Source organism: Vombatus ursinus, unplaced genomic scaffold, assembly GCF_900497805.2.
Source record: "Vombatus ursinus unplaced genomic scaffold, bare-nosed wombat genome assembly UNPS02011916.1, whole genome shotgun sequence".
Classification (NCBI taxonomy): domain Eukaryota; kingdom Metazoa; phylum Chordata; class Mammalia; order Diprotodontia; family Vombatidae; genus Vombatus; species Vombatus ursinus.
The window spans coordinates 1572150-1592410 of record NW_020951694.1 but is presented as its reverse complement, the minus strand read 5'-3'; the positions used below and the strand labels follow the sequence as shown (position 1 = coordinate 1592410).

The 20261-nt window shown below is 41.9% G+C and overlaps 1 protein-coding gene across 1 annotated transcript in view; it reads right to left on the bottom strand.

The window, feature by feature from the left end:
* Positions 1 to 137: 137 nt before the first annotated feature.
* The window catches only part of DNAH2 (dynein axonemal heavy chain 2), a 123877-nt gene continuing 103753 nt past the window's right edge, over positions 138 to 20261 (bottom strand). Inside the window, exons 66-88 of the mRNA XM_027857034.1 lie at positions 19903 to 20067; positions 18659 to 18784; positions 18328 to 18476; positions 18164 to 18230; positions 17681 to 17831; positions 17288 to 17436; positions 16994 to 17127; positions 16362 to 16506; positions 15810 to 16009; positions 15166 to 15322; positions 13849 to 14035; positions 13546 to 13694; positions 13251 to 13434; positions 12824 to 13014; positions 3731 to 3922; positions 3375 to 3559; positions 2391 to 2619; positions 2129 to 2280; positions 1586 to 1700; positions 1283 to 1459; positions 1026 to 1100; positions 720 to 870; positions 138 to 548 (exon numbers count right to left, since the gene is read on the bottom strand). Coding sequence (XP_027712835.1) covers positions 394 to 548; positions 720 to 870; positions 1026 to 1100; positions 1283 to 1459; positions 1586 to 1700; positions 2129 to 2280; positions 2391 to 2619; positions 3375 to 3559; positions 3731 to 3922; positions 12824 to 13014; positions 13251 to 13434; positions 13546 to 13694; positions 13849 to 14035; positions 15166 to 15322; positions 15810 to 16009; positions 16362 to 16506; positions 16994 to 17127; positions 17288 to 17436; positions 17681 to 17831; positions 18164 to 18230; positions 18328 to 18476; positions 18659 to 18784; positions 19903 to 20067 — 3585 coding nt within the window. The 3' untranslated portion in view covers positions 138 to 393. The remainder of the gene's footprint in view (positions 549 to 719; positions 871 to 1025; positions 1101 to 1282; positions 1460 to 1585; positions 1701 to 2128; positions 2281 to 2390; positions 2620 to 3374; positions 3560 to 3730; positions 3923 to 12823; positions 13015 to 13250; positions 13435 to 13545; positions 13695 to 13848; positions 14036 to 15165; positions 15323 to 15809; positions 16010 to 16361; positions 16507 to 16993; positions 17128 to 17287; positions 17437 to 17680; positions 17832 to 18163; positions 18231 to 18327; positions 18477 to 18658; positions 18785 to 19902; positions 20068 to 20261) is intronic.

Sequence of the window (20261 nt, the reverse complement as noted above, 5' to 3'; positions counted from 1 at the left end):
CTCTGGCCCCTCCCACAGCCTCGCTTCGGTTCTGGGCCCCGCCCCGCCCCTTTTAATCCTGGCTCCTCCTTTCTCCTGTCTCCACTAGCTCACCTTCCTAGCTCTATGTATGTTTTAATTATTGAAGGACCCAGAAACAAATTTAAAACATGTTTATTGAATGAAGAGATAACTTCAGCTCCTCCTTTCTTTCCATAAATAAGCCTTGTGCTCCAGAGTTTTCCCGGGGCAAGGAAACCAAGGGAATGAGGCTCCACTCTATACTCGGCTCTAGGCACACTAGCCCTGGAGGGTCCCTAGCCTCTCCTTTCCCAGATTCGGAAGTTAAACTTCAGACACCCAAATTCCTCTCTTCAGGTGATCAGGGTTCCTAAGTACTCCCAGAGTTTCCCCTTAGCTGTCTAAACTCATCAGCAATGCAGTTCCTCTCTTGACCCAGTGGTCAGGTGGCATGCTTCCAGCTCGAAGGTCAATGCCAATTACGAAGGAAGCTCGGTCAGCACAGCCTGCCCGGTTGGGATAGTAATAGCAGGGACAGGAATACATGCCTGGGGAAGAAAAGAAAGACCAAATAAGTGCCTTGGGATCTGTGTTGGGGGCAGAGTTAAGCCAATTTGGGGAGAATTGATGGTAGGGACAAAGGCCATTATAGGTAATGTTGGTGAGGGTAGTTGGCAGGGAAATTTGGTGGAAATGTACAGGAGAGCTTGCATACATACCCTTGGCACTTTTCTTTCGGCTTTCAGTAGGTTTGAAGTATATGGTAGGGATAGGGCAGACAAGTTGCATGGGCTCTGCTTCTGCCAAGCATGAATTCTTCCGATCCCAACCTGCACCTTCCAAGAACAGGCCACGAACCCAAACACCATCCTAGATAGAAATCAGAGAAACTCCAGTAGTGAAACCAATACTCTTAACCTCACTTGCCCACAATCACCTTGGTAACTGATTTCTTCTTTCCCACCCTTATTAATTCTAATTCCAATTCCCTCTCCCCCTCAAACTCAAGGATATCTGGTACCTACCTTGGGTGGATACACTAAGTTGTTGTCATCCACAGTGGAAACTATGAACTCCCAAGACAGGCTGTCAATGGAGACCTGGAGAAGAGTCAAAAGAGAGGAGGCTCCATGATCCCTGTACTCCCAGTAATTGAGTCTATATTCATTCCCAACTCTTCCCAACATGACCCTCTCTCCTTCCCACACCCCTGACCCCACACTAACAGCCTCTTTTGATGGTTGGGAGCCCATGTCTCTGCCCCCCCTTTAATGGACCTCACATTATTCTGACGGGCAGCAGCTTGCAGCACAGCAGTCAGGAAGCCTGTGGGAAACGTAAACCCAGACAGCCAGAAAAGCACAGGAGGTCGGGCTCTGCTAGCCCATGTTGCAAACTGTTCTACCCGAAGTGAAAGGTCCCGAGTCCAAGATGCTAGAGGCTTTTGCGAAGGATAGGCCTGCGGAGGGAGGGAGGTGGTTTAAACGTAGGCAGTCAGTCCCAATCCAACTGTATTCCTCAACTATAATTGGGTGTAGAGCTCCTGAATGCAAATTTCAACAAGTAAGGTGGACCTTCTCCTCACCTTCTCCCAGAGTTGGGGGACACGTGCATCAAAAATGCTGTTGAAAATCTTCTCCAGACTGGTGGACATGACAACAAGACCATGAATACCTCTTTCCAGTTCTATCAGTGAGGTCCTGAGGAGAAGTGTTGTTAGACAGTCAATGCAGAATTCTTAACCTGGAATCTGTGAACTTTTTAATATGTTGATAACTGTATCTCAATATAGTCAGTTTCCTTTGTAATCCTATGTATTTTATTTAATACATTTTTAAATTTTTTATTTTATTTTATTTATTTATTTTGCTTTTTGGTGAGGCAATCTGGGTTAAGTGACTTGCCCAGGGTCACACAGCTATTAAGTGTCTGAGGCTGGATTTGAAGTCAGGTCCTCCTGACTCCAAGGCCAGAGTTCTATTCACTGCGCCACTTAGCTGCCCCTATTTAATACATTTTTTAAAAACCTGAAAACAGGTCCATAGGCTTTACATACATAACACACACAAAAAAAGGTCTTATATCCCTTTTATTTTCTCAGGGGTGCAAGAGATTTTTCCCTTCTTACAGAATGGTATCCATAAGCTTGTTGTATCTCTGGATCTCTTGTAGCAGGACCACATTGAGTGGGGAGGGGTCCAGTGCCAGAAGATTTCGGGTCCCTTCATAGTCAATTGTCTCAGGTATCTTCTGTTTCACATCAGCTGCCAGCTCAAGGACCTACAGGAGGCAGAAACTAAGTAGGGTTCAACAGACTTCTCCAATGCAAAGATAGAAAAGAACATCCTTAACTCACATACATATATCCCTTCTGTTCAATCTATCCTTACCTTGTCCTCCCGGCTCTGGACCCCAGTCCCAGTGGGTGTGATTTGGGGCTGCAGGGAGAGCAGGGTCTCAAAGAGAGTGCATGCTTCAGTGATCTGAGATGCTACATCTGCATTGGGGTGCTGGCCAAAGGCCTCAGGAGGGTCCATGCTTGGAAGCATGTTGATGTATTCTTTATAAGAAGCCAAATTCCCATCCTTAGGGATGCAATAGGTATCCAGTATGGAAAGTCTGGAGGGGGTGGGAGCAGCACAAGAGTTACAACTCCATTTTTAAGGCATATATGAGACTCTACTAAGTCTAAGTAAGCTTTTACCCTTTTGCTCTCACAACCCTCATTCCTCATTTCTTTGTTGTTCTTTGTGACCCCGTTCGGGATTTTCTTGGCAAAGATACTGGAGTGGTTTGCCATTTCCTTTCCAACTCACTTTACAGATAAGGAAAACTGAAGCAAACAGGGTTAAAGGACTTCCCCAGAGTCACATAGCTAGTAAGTATCTGAAGCCAGATTTGAACTCTGGAAGATGTGTCTTCCTGTCTCCAGTCCCAGTCCTCTATCTATTGTGCCAACTAACTGCCCCAATTTACATTTATTTACATAAATAAATCCTATTTACATTCATATCACTTATCATCCATATAATCTGATGCTTAGAATTATAGAAGTTAAGAACTAGAAGGCACCTCAGGTCACCTAACCCAGCCCCCTTCATTTTACAGATGAAACCAGGGTCTAAGAGGCAACATGACTTGAAGGTCCACACAGGTGCTACCAATTGAACCTAGATTCTCTAACTCCAAAATCAGTACTCTTTTCCCTTTCTCAGGGGGATTCCAAACTCTGCCCCTAATGCTCCATCTTGCATTTTGGTCAGACTCATCCTCTGGTCCTGTTCAAAACTTTGTGATCTATCTTCACCACTGGCCCTGCATGGATATCTCTCTGCTCCCAATCTCTGTTCTCACTGCCACAACCAAATCCTCACCGGAAGAAGGGAGTATTTAAGCTCTGTTCACAGAAATAATCATTGATATAGGTGGTTAGGAGGCGCCGGTCCCAGTCATCAGTAACATGTCCTCCATAGTTGACACCAGCAATCAGGTACTTGAGGGCATCCCATGGTGTCTCCTCATACTCGTCAAGGTACAGGCTCAAAAGGTTCTCAGATACCTGTAAGGTTGAAACCCACCACATCTCAACCCACAGTTATAGTGACAAAAAGGGATTTTTTTATAGGGCCTTTGGCAACCAAAATTCTATTACAGGAGGGAAGGTGTGGGGAATCTGAATGAGGGTGAGGAGTAGGGGAAGCAGGGAGTGGAGAGAGGAGTTTGCCCTGACCTCAAAATCAGAGTCGTTGAAGCCATAAATGATGTTCCAGCCAAGCTGCAGAAACTTCTTACGCTCAAGCAATACTGAGTGGAAGAAGCAAAGGGCAAACAGTAGCTTCTTATATTTGTTTGGCTTGCTGCATCGGGCAAACTGTGTTTCTGTCATCAATTGGTACATCCGCTTCATGTTGGCTTTCAGGCCCTGAAAGGAAGTAAGGCCTAAGCTTGGGGTCAGAGTACAGGGAATCCCAGAGTGAAAGGGAGGGCAATTTGGAGCACCAGCTGAGGCCCTGACTCTTATATCCATTCTCACCAGGCCTCATACTTTGATGCTCCCTCTCAGCCAGACAGTCATTCAATAAGTACATGCTAGTGCACTATTGTACCATTGTACTAGGTTCTGAGGGGTAAAAAACCCCAAGATAAATAAGAGGTTGTCTTTGACCTCAAAGTACTTACAATCTCCTGGAAGGAATAGGGCATGTACACAAATAATATGACAAATACAGAGATCTACAACGTGCTATGAGGCTTTTGCTTTCCTATGGACTCATTTATAGCTACTTCCCTGAACATGACTTTAAGAGGAAGATCCAATCCACACAGAAGGACTGGACAGAGAAACATACTAATAAGTGAAATAGGACAGACTTGCTTCCCAGAGGTACGTGCTTGAGGCCCCTCTGAAGAACCATGTATATTGTGGAACCACCTTCATATGGAGATAAAGACTGATGAAAAGTTAGAAACAGAGACCAGTGGGAAACAGACACAGAATAGGCCTAGAGAAGCAAAGATGCTGACCTAAACGAAGATTAAAAATCTTAAGTAGGAGTGACAAGGAGCATGCTTCCAAATCCCTCATGACTTTGGTGAGGGGGACGGCAGTTATCTTAGATGGAAGAGCTTCTAGTAATACAGCTCAGATTGTCAAGGATGCAGAGGGCAGGGATCCTTTGAAATTCTCTGAGAAGTTTTATTTTTAGTCACTCCCTTGAGTTCACTCAATCAACAAGCATTTGTTAAATGTCTACTATTGGCTAGTCAGTGTGATAAGAGCTAAGGACTGTTGTTCCATCATTTCAGTAGTGTCCGACTCTTTGTAACCCCATTTGGAGTTTTCTTGGCAAAGATACTGGTTGTCATTCCTTCTCCAGCTCATTGTATAAATGAGGAAACTGAAGCAAGCAGGTTTAAGTGATTTGCCCAGGGGTACACAGCTAGTAAGTGTCTGAAGCTAGATTTGAACTCAAAAGATGAGTCTTCTTGACTTCCACGTTCAGCACTCCATCCACTGCACCACATAGCTGCCCAAGTGCTAGGGATACAAATAATAAAAAAAAAAAAAGAAACATTCCCTAATTTAAAGCAGCTTACATTCCATGTAAAACACTAATTCTACTAGCTTCCAGAATTTAACAAATGAAACAAAAGATAAATAAGAAAATTATGGATTCTAACAAAATGTTTGAAAAACTAGATTTTTAAAAACCTACAGAGACTTTTGAATGGAAGACATTTTAGAGAACATATGTATTCTCAGGCTGTCATGGAACTTGTACAAAAATTGTTAATGACACAAAGAACTGGATCAATAAATCCAGAAATATTTAAAACATCTTTTTCAGATTAAAAAAAATCTAGAATATAGAGAGTTCCCTCTACAGATGCAGATTGGCAACTCTTCTCTAATTTACAGTCTTGAGAGGTGGCTGAAGCCCTAAAAGGTTAAGGATTTGCCAGTTACACAGCACAGAAGTGCCAAAGGCAAGATCTGAACCCATGTCTTTTTGCCTACAAGACTGTCATTGACTGTGTCTCTTGACAAGACTATAATGCAATCACAAGTTATAATAAAGGAAATATGGAGAAAAAAAGATGCTACCTTAAATGGAGGCTAAAATTGCTCCCCAACATCTCAGATAACGAGTCGCTCAAAAACCAAATCACAGAAACAATAAAAAATTACATTAAAAGAGAATAACAATAAGGCAAATATATGGGATACATCCCAAAGCAGTCCTTAAAAGAAAAGTGTGTATATACCTGAACACTTATGTCAACAGAATAGAAAAAAGAATTTGATGAATGTGAATTGAGCATATGAAGTTTTAAAGATTAGAAGATCAACAAATGAACAATCCTAAAACAACTGCAAAAAGAGAATTTGAAAACTGAAGGGGTAATAAACAATTTTATCTATTGATAAAAAATCATGTCATTTTCTTATTAATATGATTTAATATGCTAATTGTTTTCCTAATGTTGTACCACCCTGGCCTTCCTGATATAAATACAACTTGGATGTGGTGCTTCATTCCACCATCACCCCACCCCTGCCTCCCCCATCTTATCCCCCCAAGGAAAAGTTCATTACCAGGATACTGATCATCACTGAGATTTCAGCAGCTTTGGTACTCAGCTCTTTTGGACACTCAATCAGAGCCCTCTGCCCCTCTGACTGGAATGCTGGAGGGCAGAGCAAAACACTCCTCTCAAAGCCCCATTTAAAGAGGACCCAAAAGTCTAGTCAACTTCTCATTTTGCACCATCTGTACTTCTTGGGCTCACTGCTGGCTTTTCATTTTCCTTTCACATGTTGTTTTCCTCTGTTAGATCAATAAGCTCCTTTGGGGCAGGGAAATTTCTTTTTTCTTATTATTATCCCCTGTGCTTAGCAGAGTGTCTCACACGTATTAGGTACTTAATGTTTATTGAATTGAGCTGTAACTTCTTTGCCAGTGTTTAATATTTTTGCAACTATGTTCATTAGCTATATTGACCTATATAGGTATCTCTCTCTGCTTTTCCCCTTCCTGGTATGGGAATTAGGACAAAATTTGTCTCACAGAGTTTGATAGAGTATCTTTGTTTCTGGAAATCATTTAGGAAATATAGAGATCACATGTTCTTTAAACGTTTGATGGAATTAATTTGTAAATCTGCTTGAATCTTGAGTTTTGTGGGTTTAAATTTCTTTTTTAAAATGGACCTGTGATTTCATCGGTCTCCTGGTAAGGAAACGTTTTTTTTTAAACCAATGAAGATTGGCAATTCCTTTGTAACATATATAGCCTTAGGGAATTTATATAGCCTTATCGGGGGAGTGGTCATTCGTGAGACTGAGATGTTAAATGATTTGCCTATGGTCACATAACTTAGAATATGTCAGAGGAAGGAATCAAACCTAGATCTTTCTGACTCAAAAGCCAGCCCTTTCATTACCCCAGAGGTCTCCAAGGCAAAATGCTTAAGATGATAGAATCTTTGGTGTGTGGGAATAAAATATTATAGCTTCTATTTCTAACCTAAAAATAATCAAAAACAATTAAGTTTTACTAATATTTAACATATGAATTGACAATGGAGCCCTCATTCAGTCCACATGGCAGACAGCAGGCAAGGTATCCTAAAGGAGGAGTGGCAGTTCTACAAGGTAGCAGGGTTTAACAATGTTACCTTCATTTGATTTTTGGCTTTTGATATCTTCTGATGTATTGCAGCTTATATGTGCCCAGTTAAGTGGATTTACAGAATATATTATAGAGTTTTAGTCAAACTAGCTGTCACAAAATGGACAAGTAGCCATAGACATATTCATATACAACCCATACCCTATATATACCTATACTAGTGGCTTCAAAAGATGAATGTAAAGAACTTGACAACTGAAGATAATACTAATAACGGAAGCAAAAATGAACAAGAAAAATGATAGAATGACCTTTCGCTTACTCCTAGTACCAGCTCTTTGTTAACCATTAGAAAGTTTAAAAAAATGTCAGCTCTGACAAGGTCAGCTAAAAAAAATTTTAAAAATTATCAAAATGATTACTTGAAATACAGATTTATGTCCACATCATTAATGCTGAATCCTAGCCAAACTTATTTTATGCCATGAGATATTAGCTAGTTAAGATCATATGAAGCCATTGTGATTAGTGAGTAATTTTAAAATTAAGCAATAAATAAAAACTTCTATAGTATTTTTTATTTTTGCTTTTTGGTGAGGCAATCGGGGTTAAGTGACTTGCCCAGGGTCACACATCTAGTAAGTGTTAAGTGTCTGAGGCTGGATTTGAACTGGGGTCCTCCTGACTCCAAGGCCAGAGCTCTATTCACTGTACCACCTACCTGCCCTTATAGTATTTTTTATAAGTAGTTTTATAAATAGGATTCTCAATCCAGTACTTTACAAAATTTCACTGATCAATGATAAATATTTAGAGGCCTCTTTTGAGGTTTCTTACTTAAGAGCAAACCCTCCCTCTCCCCTTCCCTCCCACCCCCCCACTTCCCCCCACCCCCTGAAAAAAAATGCACATATCTTTGGAGACATACTTGTCTTCCTATTGTGGTATGACAGCTGAAATAATATACGGAAAACAATTCGACAACAAACTAAAATGCATTTATCAGCCAAAACTGTTGAAAGAAGCAAAAAACAGCATTGTTGAAGCTCTGATGAAATAAGCATTAGAACAGATTATGCCTTGTGAGGTGGTTTCCTATGCAGTTGGATGAAAGTACAGATGTTTCTAACACTTTTCAAACTATAGCATTTGCTAGATTCTGTTTTAATAATGAAATATTAGTGTTTTTTTTTAATTTTGTGGGCCATTAAAGGAAGGAATAATGTGCCATTCTCAACAGTAACTGACTTTTTAAAAATAAAAAAAAATGTTTAATGGGAAAACTGATGATAATATAGACACTGATGGAGAAGCTACTATAGAATAAAAGGATTCTCAAGTAAGGTCCAGAGAGCACCACATGTGAAATTCATTTACTGCATCATTTGTAGCCAAGCCATTGGAACAAAGAAGCTGGAGCCAGAGATGGAAAAAGTGTAACAGGATATCATTGATATGGTTAAGTTATAAAAACAAGACCTTTAAATGGCAGAATATTTAGAAGACAAGGAATGACCATGAAAATCTTTTGTACCACAGAGGTTTCTGAGCTGGTTAGATTATGGCAAAGTGCTTAATAGAAATGCTGATCCTTAAAGATACTCTGCATTTTTCTTTCACAAAGTTTTCCCAGCAATTTTTGTCAAATAGTGAGTCCTTGTTCCAGTAATTGAGGTCTTTGGTTTTATCAAACATTATGCTACTGTGTTAATTTGCATCTGTATGCTGTGTACCTAATGTGTTCCACTGATCAACCTTTTTTTTTTTTTAACCAGTAGTAAACTGATTTAGTGACTATACTTAGTTTAAGATCTGGTACTGATAGATACCCCCCACCTTCTTTCCATCTTTTTTTATTATTATCCTTGAGATTATTGCTCATCCATTCCTCCTTTTTTATTTTTTTCTAACTATATGCACTCAGTAAGTAATTTTGGTAGTATTATAATTTTTATTACACTGATTTGACCTACACATGAGCAATTAATATTTCTCTAATTATTTAGGTCTGTAAATAATCTTTCTAATATGTTGCTGCAGCTGATTTACTAATATTCTATTCAAAATTCCTATTTCAATGTTCTTTGTGATATTGGTCTACAGTTTTCTTTATCTGCTTTTTCTCCCCCTGGCTTAGGTATTCAGATCATATTTGTATAACAGAAATGTCCTATTATTGCAAAGATCTTATGTAATATTGAAATTAATTGTTCTTTGGATATTTGATAGGATTCACTTATAAATCCATCTGATCCTGGATTTTTTTTTTAATTTTCCCTTTGGGAATCCATTTATGGCTTATTCAATTTTTTTTCTGATATTAGGTTATTTGAATGGTTTATTTCTTCTTTTGCTATTCTAGGTATTTTGTGTTTTTGCAAGTATTCATCTAGTTCTTCTAAGTTAGCAGTTTTGTTAGCACATAATAGGGCAAAATAGTTTCTGATAATTTCCTTTTCTTTCTTCAATTATTTTGAATTCTAGTTTTCCATTTGTATGTGAACAATTTGTTTTTCCTCTCTTTAAAAATCAGATTAGCTAATCATTTATATGTTTTATTAGTTTCTTTTTAAAAAAAAAAAGCTCCTAGTTTTATCAGCTCAATACTCTTTTGCTTCTACTTCCATTAATCTCTTCTTTAATTTCCATAACTTCTACTTCATACTTAGTTGGAGATTTTTGATTTGTTGCTATTCAAGTTCTTTTGATGCATGCCAGATTCACAGATTTGGCCTCTCTTTTGTTGATGAAATTATTTAGAGATAAACATTTTCCCTTCAGAACTTCTTTAGCTGCATCCCATAAATTTTGGTATGTTGCCTTATTATTGTCATTTTCTTTGATGAAATATTCTGTTGTTTCTATGCTTTATTCTCTGATTGGCTAGTTCTTTAGAATTGTTAATTAGCTTCCAATTACTTTTAAATTCTTTAAAGGGCCTTCATTGAATATAATTTTATTGCATCATAATTAGTAAATGATGTGTTTAGTATTTCTGTATTTCTGGGTATTTTGGTGAGGTCTTTATGTTCCAAAACATGGTCAATTTTTGTGAAGGTATAGTTAAGAAATAAACTCCTTTCTATTCCTATTAGGTAATCACTAGAAAGATCTATTATTGCTAATTTTTCAAAAATTCAGGCACTTCTTTCTTGTTTATCTTTTGGTTAGATTTGTCTGCATCCAAAAGGAATATATTGAGGTTATGCACAATTTTGTAGTTTTACTATTTCCCCTCCAATTAGATTAACTTTTCCTTTATGTATTTAGATGCTATGTCATTTGATATTTGTATATTAAGTATTGATATTGATCAGTTTTTCCATATGTAATCAATTTATGCATAATTCTAGCACTTAGCATAGTGCCTGGAACATAGTAGGCACTTTAAAAATTTATTAGATTAAATAATGTAGTATCCCTGATTATCTTTTTTACCATGTCTATGTTTACTTTAGCTTTATCTGAAATTATGATTTCTACCCTTTCTTTTTTTAAGTTCAGCTGAAGCATAATAGATTTTGCTCTAGATTCTCATTTTAACTTTAGGTGAATCTTTATGTTTCAAGGGTGTTTCTTGTAAGCAACATATTGTTGGATTCTATTCTTTAATCAATTCTGCTATCCTCTTTTTTTAAAAGTGGATGAGTTCATCACATTCACATTTGTGGTAATGGTTGTTAATTTTCTATTTCTTTCCCTTCTGCTCTCTTCTAATTTTTTTCCCTATTCCCCCTTTTTACAAATAAGAAGGTGGTAACATTTGTGATCTATAAATGAAGCAGTTCTTTCTGTTCTTTTCCCTTCTTCTCTTCCAAGTGACCTGCCCTAAGTCAAAATGCAGAATGGGAATGAGTCAGGCCTTCTGACCCATATAGCTCAGCATTCTTTCTTCCAACACCATGGTTCTCCCTCTATAGACTACACATTCTAAGAGTCTAGTAACAAAGGAGAGAGAAATCCCACCATGGTATCCAATAGCAATACTGGAGTTAATTGAAGAGGGTTGGTTTTTTGTTTTGTTTTGTTTTGTTTTTCAAGAGAGGGGAAACTTGTCCATGTTTTAAGCATAATGGGGAACTGGCCTATGAGGACCCAGTTCTTGGAGCTTGTGCAGATTTGCCCTTCCTGATGGGTCATACAGAGAATGCACAATATTTCCGTGCCTCGTTTCAACCCAACACTGATAGGCTTAATGAACCTTCCTCTGGCCATGAGTGACTGAGGGGCTGGTGTGGGGTAATGAAAAGTTTTTTTCTTTCTTTCTTTCTTCCTTTCTTTTCTTCTTTCTTTCTTTCTGCTGAGGCAATCACGGTTAAGTGACTTGCCCAGGGTCACACAGCTAGTAAGTGTCAAGTGTCTGAGGTCAGATTTGAACTCAGGTCCTCCTGACCCCAAGGCCAGAGCTTTATCCACTGTGCCACCTAGCTGCCCAATGAGGAGTTTTCTAATTGGTTCTGAAAGATAAGGACTGCTGATGGAGCCAGAACTAAGCTGTAAAACAAAAGGATCAATCTGGCCCTCCCTCAACCCCTCTGGCTGCTTTACTCCCTCTTGGCAGCTTTTTACAGAGATAATGGATGGGGGTGGGGGGGAGGGAGGGTGGCTGCAGCTCCAGTACCACCCAGTCACCATGTGTCCCTGAGGACATGGTGCCTGTTTCTATTGTATTTATTATTTGCTGATCTTAGGTGAATGAACCTGGACACAGAATGAACCATGTTACTACCTTGTGAGCTTAGAAAGGTCAAAAGAGACATCTGAGGTCCTCTTAGCAACCAGAGTCAATACAGCAGGAGCTGAGTCCAGTGAGAAGCCAGCCCTGAGAAACAACCTGTTTGACCCAGTTCAGCAGTAGACTGACCCAGATGCTGAGATATCGAATCTTGTAAGAAGGTAGCTAGGCCAGTCGAACAAAGAGACACACTTTCCGACCTGCTATGCTATACCTAGAAGTGAACTTGATATGAACTTTACAAAAGGCAAAAAGGACTCCCAGGGCCAGGAGGTACCCCTTGGTGACACGTGTTACCTACATGGGAGCCTCAGTACCTTTGTTCTTCAAATTTGAGCCCACTCTCCCCAGGAAGTAAGTGGTCCAGAAGGGAGAGATTGCCCCTAGCTTGGGGAGAGGGGATTTTTTTTTGTTTGTTTGTTATATTCTGTCCTTGTTTTACCTACTCAGTAAATCCCTTTGTAAAAGTTATCAACTAGTTAATTGATGTGGAGGAGGGGAAGCATGCCATAACTCTTAGGGGAGGAGAAGCAGTCCTCTGCGGACCCAATCTACTTAAGGGGGCGGAAGAATGAGCCTAGAGGAAGTACTAGAAAGGCAAAAGGGAAAAAACATTGACAACGTTTAAGATACATGGGAATGTGTTTGGGAATCATGGTCCCTTGGGAGGTGGGAAAAAGATTGGGTCAAAAGATTTTGAGAGCAAGAGACTGTCTAGCTTTGTCTATCTGTATCCCCAGAGCTTAGTATAGTGCTTAGCATATAGTAAGTACTTAATAAATGCTTTTCATTCACTCATTCATATTAGCTATGGAGGGGAGGAAAAAGTATGCCTATTCCTCTGCGAAGTAAAGATGGTCAGGAATCATGCAAATACTGAACAACCCCTTTCTATCCCAACTCTTCCCACCCTCGCCCCCACTCCCCAGCCTCCTCCAACACACACAAAACATACTTTGGGTGGCTCAGTGGTCATCTTGATGCTGACTTGCAGGATGGAGATAGGGAATTCAGGGTGGGGGCTGGAACTGAGCCACAAGCGAAAAGCTGAATGAGGCTCCTCCACTTGTAGTTGTTCCACAAGCTTATCCAGCTGTGGCATCCAAGAAAGTGACAGGTGGCAGTTGGCCAGGAACACCCAGTGCCCTGCAGACCAGATCCCAGGTTCAGATCTCTCTTTCAGTGGATCCTCCTGTTTCTATATTTCCCACTTAGTAGAGTTAAAATACTTGGACCATCAGGCCAGTTTTGGCCTAGGAGGGAAGGGTCTAAGGATGCTAATAATAAGGGACATGACAGAGGTAAGGACTGGGTCTGGTTCAAGAATTCTGAGATGGAAAAGGGTAGAGGAGAGCTTGGCAACTAGAGGACATGGCACTGACCCAGTTGTACACCATCACGGATGAGTCGAGCAGCAATGGGAGCCTGGCCCTGACCCAGAGACAAGGCATGGAAACGCTGGCCCATGCCTATCTGCTCAGCTAGCTGTAGCAGAGCACTGGTAGGGTCCACTCCTGGGGACAGGATAAAGATGAGTGGTGTACGTGGTGTTGAATCCTCCATTACCTATCCAGAATACAAAGTGGAGCTTCAGGTAATGGTCCAGTTAAGGAGGGAATGCAGAGTACCATCTAATCCAGGAAGAGGAAAGGGGGAAGAGAGATTGGAACCACTGACCGACTTCATGTTTAACACCGGAGGCTCAATGAATCGAGAACCTAGGTTGGAGATGATGAAAGACGTAACACAGAAAGCTACTCGGTCCTGGCGAAGGGATCGAACGATCAGCATTCGCTGCATCTCGTTGCAGGCATTTTCCCATTCACCTGAGGGATCAAGGGAGAACAGTGCAGAGCTTAGGAGGGTGAGAACGAGACAGAAGCTAAAGCAGGAACGTTCACACCAGCACTGTGGGGCCAGACACACAAGAAAAGAAAAGGAGACGAGCAGGAAGGAGACCAAGGATAATGCTTCTCCTACCAGGCAGCATCGCCTTCTCGGGTGCCGAATTGGTGTACCACAGGTTCCAGTCACGAGGATACTGCTCAAAGGAGTTCATGAGCCCATGGAAGTTAGCCAGTTTGTCCAACTCGGTGATATTGTCCCAGTTGGCATCGGCCAACCAGCTGGTGCAAGGATTGTCCATCTGACCTTCCCTATCCAAGACCTGAGAGGAAGATGGAAAAGGAGAAAAACTGTGGAGAGATAGTTAACAAAAAGTCAAGAAGGTAATTTTTCAGGGTTGGGACAAAAGATCCCAGCATTTGTTGAGACATGGTCCCCTCGAATCCCTGAGGAGTTAACAGTTCTTTAGCTGGGGAATATAAGGTTCTAGAACCCTCTAGTGGTGCATGGGGACAGCACAGTTCAGATTAAGCAGCAGAAGGCCAAGCACCCTCTGGTGGTCACCCGAGGACAGTTCTTGCTTTCTCTGGGGCCTTCAAGCCTTGGTCAAGGCTCTAAGTTCTATTAAGGGCAGACACTGTCACTTTTGTATTTGTATCCCCAGTAGACACTTAGTAACTACTTGGTCAACTGAACTGAATCAATTATAATAACTGACATTTAGGGGAGGAACTACCTCAAAGAAGTGGGTGTCCTGGTTAAGCAAGTTGCTTAACCAACAATATCTAAGACTGTGAGTTGTAGAGTTGGTGCTCACACACACACACACACACACACACACACACACACACACAACCAACAAGCATTTATACAGTGCCTTAAGGCTTACAAAACACCTTGCCCACATTACCTCATTTGAACTTCAGAAAAATCCTATGAGGTAACCATACAGGTAGCTTTATTTCCATTTTTACTGATAAAGAAATGCAGGCTTAAATGGCTTGTCAAGGGTCACACAACTTGTTAGTGACAGAGTGAGGATTTGAACTCTGGTCTTTCCTGATTTCCAGTGTTAGCACTCTTTTCATTGCACTAAGCTACAACTAAAAGCTATGTGGATGAACAGGGTATTGGGCCAGCGTAGACACATGGGAGTCCTCGAGTTCCAATCCCACTTCTTCTTATCTGGCTGGTTAAAACAGAAGACATAAGCGAACAGAGGTGTATCCCAATCTCCCAATGACAACATGAGGGTACAAGAGTTCCTGCCACAGCAACCTCTGGCCTAATGAATCTTGTGCCTGGTGTTCACTCTTTCTCACCTACACAAAGCCCCACCACCCTCTGAGCATTTTCCCTCTAGCCAAGCCTCTAAGGCTGTGGCCCTAATACCTTCTACCTTAGATACCCCGCATTGGCCCCACACTCTGCCTACACATTTGTCACACTCACCACACCTCCTCGTAGAAAAAAGTTGTACTCATCCATGTTGAGCTTCCCAGAAGTCTCTAGGATTTTGGCACACATTTGAAAGCTGAAGAGCAACTTGTGGCGCTCAAAGAGGGTCCGAGAGGTGTACCTGGAGAGAAACAGGGAGGGGAGTTTGAAGCTGAAGATGGAGAGGAAAAGAGACTCAATCAGAATGGTGGGTGGGTGGCAGTTCAGTGTAAATACCTGTCCAAGTAAGATCTCAAAATTTCCAAGTGGGACAGTACCTTTAAAACATCTAGTAGAGCCTCTTCACTTCACAGATGAGGACATTTGCCCAAGGTCATTCCACTAGCTAATGGAAGTGTTGGGACTTAGAACCCAGTTTCTCTGACTCCCAATCCAGGGAGTAAGTATCCTTATGGGATATGTGCAGTAAAACAGGTGTCCCGAGGGACAGCTAGGTGGAGCAGTGGATAGAGCACCAGCCCTGGAGTCAGGAGGACCTGAGTTCAAATCCAGCCTCAGACACATAACACTCACTAGCTGTGTGACCCTGGGTAAGTCAAGTCACTTAACCCCAATTGTCTCATCAAAAACAAGACAAAACAAAAACAAAACAAAACAAAAAAAAAAAAACAGGTGTCAGGGAGAGAGATCTAGCAGACCTGTAGACAGCGTATGTGTGGTATTCATTAAGGTAGTCAATGCGGTCCTCAAGTTTGTTGCTTCTGTGGCTCTTATCAATACTGAGGATGAAGAGGCTGATGTAGGAGTCCAAGGAGAACTGGTACATTGGGTCAATCCGACCCATGTCATTGAGCACAAAGAACAGTACTGAAGCACGCTGGGCACAGGGACGATATGCCTATAAAGAAGGAAGTGTCAAGGTCACAAAGGAAGGAGAAGAGGGAGGGGAAGTGCCCCCACAGGACAGGGTGGCAGAAGTGGGGGGGGGGCAAGTACTGAAGGCAAATATGATCCTAATAGGCAAGGGGTAAGTCAGGGAGCCCTGGAATCATACAATATTAAAGTTAGAAAAGATTTTCCTAAAGATCCTTTAAGATTCTCCAATCCAACCCTCACATTTTACAGACAGGAAACTTGAATCTGAGAGAAGGGAAATGATTTGCCCAAGAGCAGACAAATAGTTGCAAAGCCTGGCATAGAGTCCTGGCCTCCCGCCTCTTCTCCCATCACTCTCTGGGCACTTGGCAAACCTCACGGGCGATGTCGATATTGATCTCTGTGGTCTCACTGGTCTCCAGCTGCTCGGTCACTTCAATGGCTGTCATCTTAGAAGTCTGCAGGGTGTTGACCAGCTGTACATCATCCAACAGAGACCCCGTGGCTTCATTCAGCAGCCTGCAGAGGAGATCAAAGAGCACGTGGGAGAAGGGGCAGAAAGAACCCAATGGGCAGTGGTGATCTGGCCCTTTGGACCCCACTCACCTCCCTCCACCACAGACTCCCAACAGCCTCTGGAATGATCAACTCTCCTCAAAGCAGGCAGCTAGCGCCTACCCCTGGAGCTGATGAGAGCTACCTTCTTCTTCTTTTTTAAGGCAATTGGGTTTAAGTGACTTGCCCAGGGTCACACAGCTAGTAAGTGTCAAGTATCTGGTCTGAGAGCTGATTTGAACTCAGGTCCTCCTGACTTCAGGGCTGGTGCTCTAGCCACTGTGCCCCCCAGCTGCCCCAAGAGAGCTACTTTCTTGTAGGAATCTCCAGTCAGGGACTGGAGAGAGGAAGAAGTGGGGGAGGAGACTGAAATGTTCAGCCGTTCTGTGAGGCGTCTGGCTCATCGTTCTGGGGAGAGTCTCTTGTATCAGGATGGTTTTAGGAGTCTTACCTGAGGATCTCATCCTCCAGTTCTTTGATTTTCCTCTTGCCAGCAGCTATGTTGATGACCAAGGAATCCTTCTGCTCCTCAAGCTCAGGTCGCTCCTTCCGCACCACAATCCCCAGTAGCTGGGCTTCAAGGCCCTGAGCGCACATAGATTCAGGGCAGGTATCCCATTAAACCCCTTCCTCCACAGACTCTCCATTCCACTTTTCATCTCTCTGTGGGTACCACCCCTATTCTCCCACACTCTCCCCAAAAAATCCAGTCAAGTCACTGCCTTCTTCTACGCCCAACTTTTACCTGTTCCTTGACAGCAAAATTGACAATGGTAGTTTTGGCTGAGGTCTCTGGACTGTAGTGGGGGTTGGACATTTTGGTGGTGATATAGAAGCGAAAATCAGGGTTGTAGTCCACCTCTTTGTCTCCTAGGCGCATCAGCAGCTTGCCCCCTAAACCCATAGCAAGGTTAAGCCTGGGCTCCAGCTTCCACTGTGATTGACCCTCTCCTTGATGGCCCACCAACCAAAAGAACAGGACAGAGAACCTCTTGCTTGAGGCTTCATATCCAGGCCCCAAATCCCAACCATGACCAACTAAAGAGATAAAAGTTAAGTAAAGAAGACAATAAGGAAATCAGCTTCCTCTCCCTCTTGTTCCCAACCTCACCACTCCACCCATTATCTTGGGCCTAACCAATTCGGGTGACAGACTTGTTGAGGACAGGAGAGAGTGTGGGATCCAGGTACTCCTGTACATTCTGCAAAAGCACTGGATTTCCATTCTGGATGGCCCCTTCTAGGATACGAAGGTAATCCCTCATCTGTAGGTCAATGATCTTTAACCCCTGAAAATAAGGAAGAGGTGAGGGAAAGGTGCTCCATCACAAAAGACAGAAGATAGACTAAGGGACAGGGCCACAGGAAAGGGAATGAAGTTTGGTCAAGTAGGAAATTATTTCATTTAGAGCAGAGGTGTCAAATTCCCAAACCAGATTAAAATATAATTGGGAAATGTTTAACAAAATCAATAAAAATACTATACTAGGTAGATAATGCTAATTTGTGGTGGTTTGTTTTTTTTTATTTCTATTTGAGTTTGACACTACTGATTTAGAGGGCTTAAATAGCTGAGGTCAACCAGGAGGGGAAGGGACATGGGCAGGCCCTGCCCATCTACCTGGCTGCCCTCCATGTTCTTGATCCACTTCAGGGCCTGACCCTGGGGGTCAATCATCAATGCCCACCTGGAGAAGGAAGACAGGTTCAATTTACCTGAGTTGAAGCAAGCCAGCCCCTGAAACAGCTTTTGGACCTCCTCCTTACCTCGCCAATCCCCCTTACCTGTTGCCACGAGTGACAATAATGCCATTCTCAGTGGAGAAATTATCAGAAGGCAACCCTTGGATGTTCCAGTCTCGGACCTTGGTGGGGTCAGAGAGGAAGCTGTCGAAGGTAAATCCAGGTGAGCAAGGGACTTGCAGCTCTCGGATCTGTGCAAAGGAGACCCTGATATCTCAATCACCAGATCCAAATTCATGACCCCCTATATTCTCCTCTGCCTCCTTATGCTCCCCATTCTCCCTCGAAGTTATATCCCCATCCTCAAAGTTGGAGCTCAAAAATTTCAATGAATCATTTTTAGAATCTATATTCCCCAAAACATCCTGCTCACCTTTCTGACCCAGATATAGGAAACAATCTCATCACGATAATTGGTCAGGAACGGACCCATGTAGGACAGGAAGGCAGCTGCCAAAAGACAGTCTCCTACAAGGTAGCCCAGATCCTCTTCAAGGCCCTTAGGAGAACATAGGGAGGCATTAAAGGTATGAAAGCATTCTCTGCAAACTGTCTAGTCAGAAAGACTACAAGAACCTCCTCAACATTTTTTTTAATATTTAAAGTGTTTACTTGTAGAAAATACTGTCAACTATTATTTTCCCACCTTAAGATGTCAAAAAGAACAAGAAAAAAGATAATGATTATTTAGTGTTTTCTCATCTTCTCAAATCCTTGTAAACTGTAGCCTTTATTCAGTTACTCTAAAACTATTCAACCACAGTATATAATGCTCACCAACACTAGTTTAGAAATTCCCCTCCATATTTTTATGTTTATATTCTGAAAGTTCTGTCTCTCTTACTAGACCCTTCCTTTCAAATTTTTTTTAAGGTACTTTGGATCACCCCTCATATGATACTGTGTATCATGGTTATTAGCTTTAATCATTGGTATTATCCTCCTGCATTAGATTGTGAGCTCCTTGAGAAAAGACACGTCTTGTCTGAACTTTGTATCTCCTTCAGCACCAAGCCACAATGTTCTGCATTGAGTAGGTGCTTAATAAATGGGATTTTGCTGCCTTTCAACTTAAAAGCATTTGTTAAGTGCCTACTGCGTACCAGGTGCTGAGTTAGGTACTATGAATAGGAAAGCCAAAACCAAACATTTCTAGCCCTTAAGGAACCTACATTCTATTTTACAGTCACATTTATTTGAACATGCTTTATCCCCTCTAGTAAGCTTCTTGAGGGCGAGGGTTATGCAATTTTTCATTTCTGTACCTCCAGAATCAAGTGCTTTGCAAAGAGTAAGTGTCCAATAAGGGTTTGTTGAATTGAATTGAATGGGATGCCTATTTTTTTCTACTCATTTCAGCATTTAGTCTACAGTATTCTGTACCTGGAACATACATGCTTTAGTACATCTTGATTGGCACATCCTTCCACAAACCTAAGACAGCTTTTTAAACATGTGAGTGTTCTTGTCCACGAGATTCCCCCAACTCTTCACCCAAGTGAAATGAGGGTTCTCCCTACTCCCATTTTCTTACTCTAACTTGAGGATTCTCCTAAGCTCAAGACTCCAGCTAGCATCATGGGGGTCCCTGTGGTCACTGGTCAAGGACCACCTTACCTGTACAGTTTCCTCCCATCGTGCTTTCTCGCCTGCCAGCCCAGACACCAGCATCCCGGCCCGTTCCAGTTTCACCTCCATCTCCTCTGACTTCTTCCGGAGCTCTTCCTTCTGTGTCAATTTCTCATCGTATTGTTTCTTTAGCGTCTCCAGCTTTTCAGCCACCTGGGGGAGGCACAGCAGACATCTAAACATGAGCCATGATGATGTGAAACACGATCCCAGATCCCTCAAGATTCTTTTCTTTTTGTGTGTGTGTGGGAGGTGAGGATAGGGGGGATTAACCTTAAAGGGAAAAAGCCTCTAGTGATCCAGCCATCATCAACAGTCTTTTGAAGTTCTATGAGAAGTTGCATTGT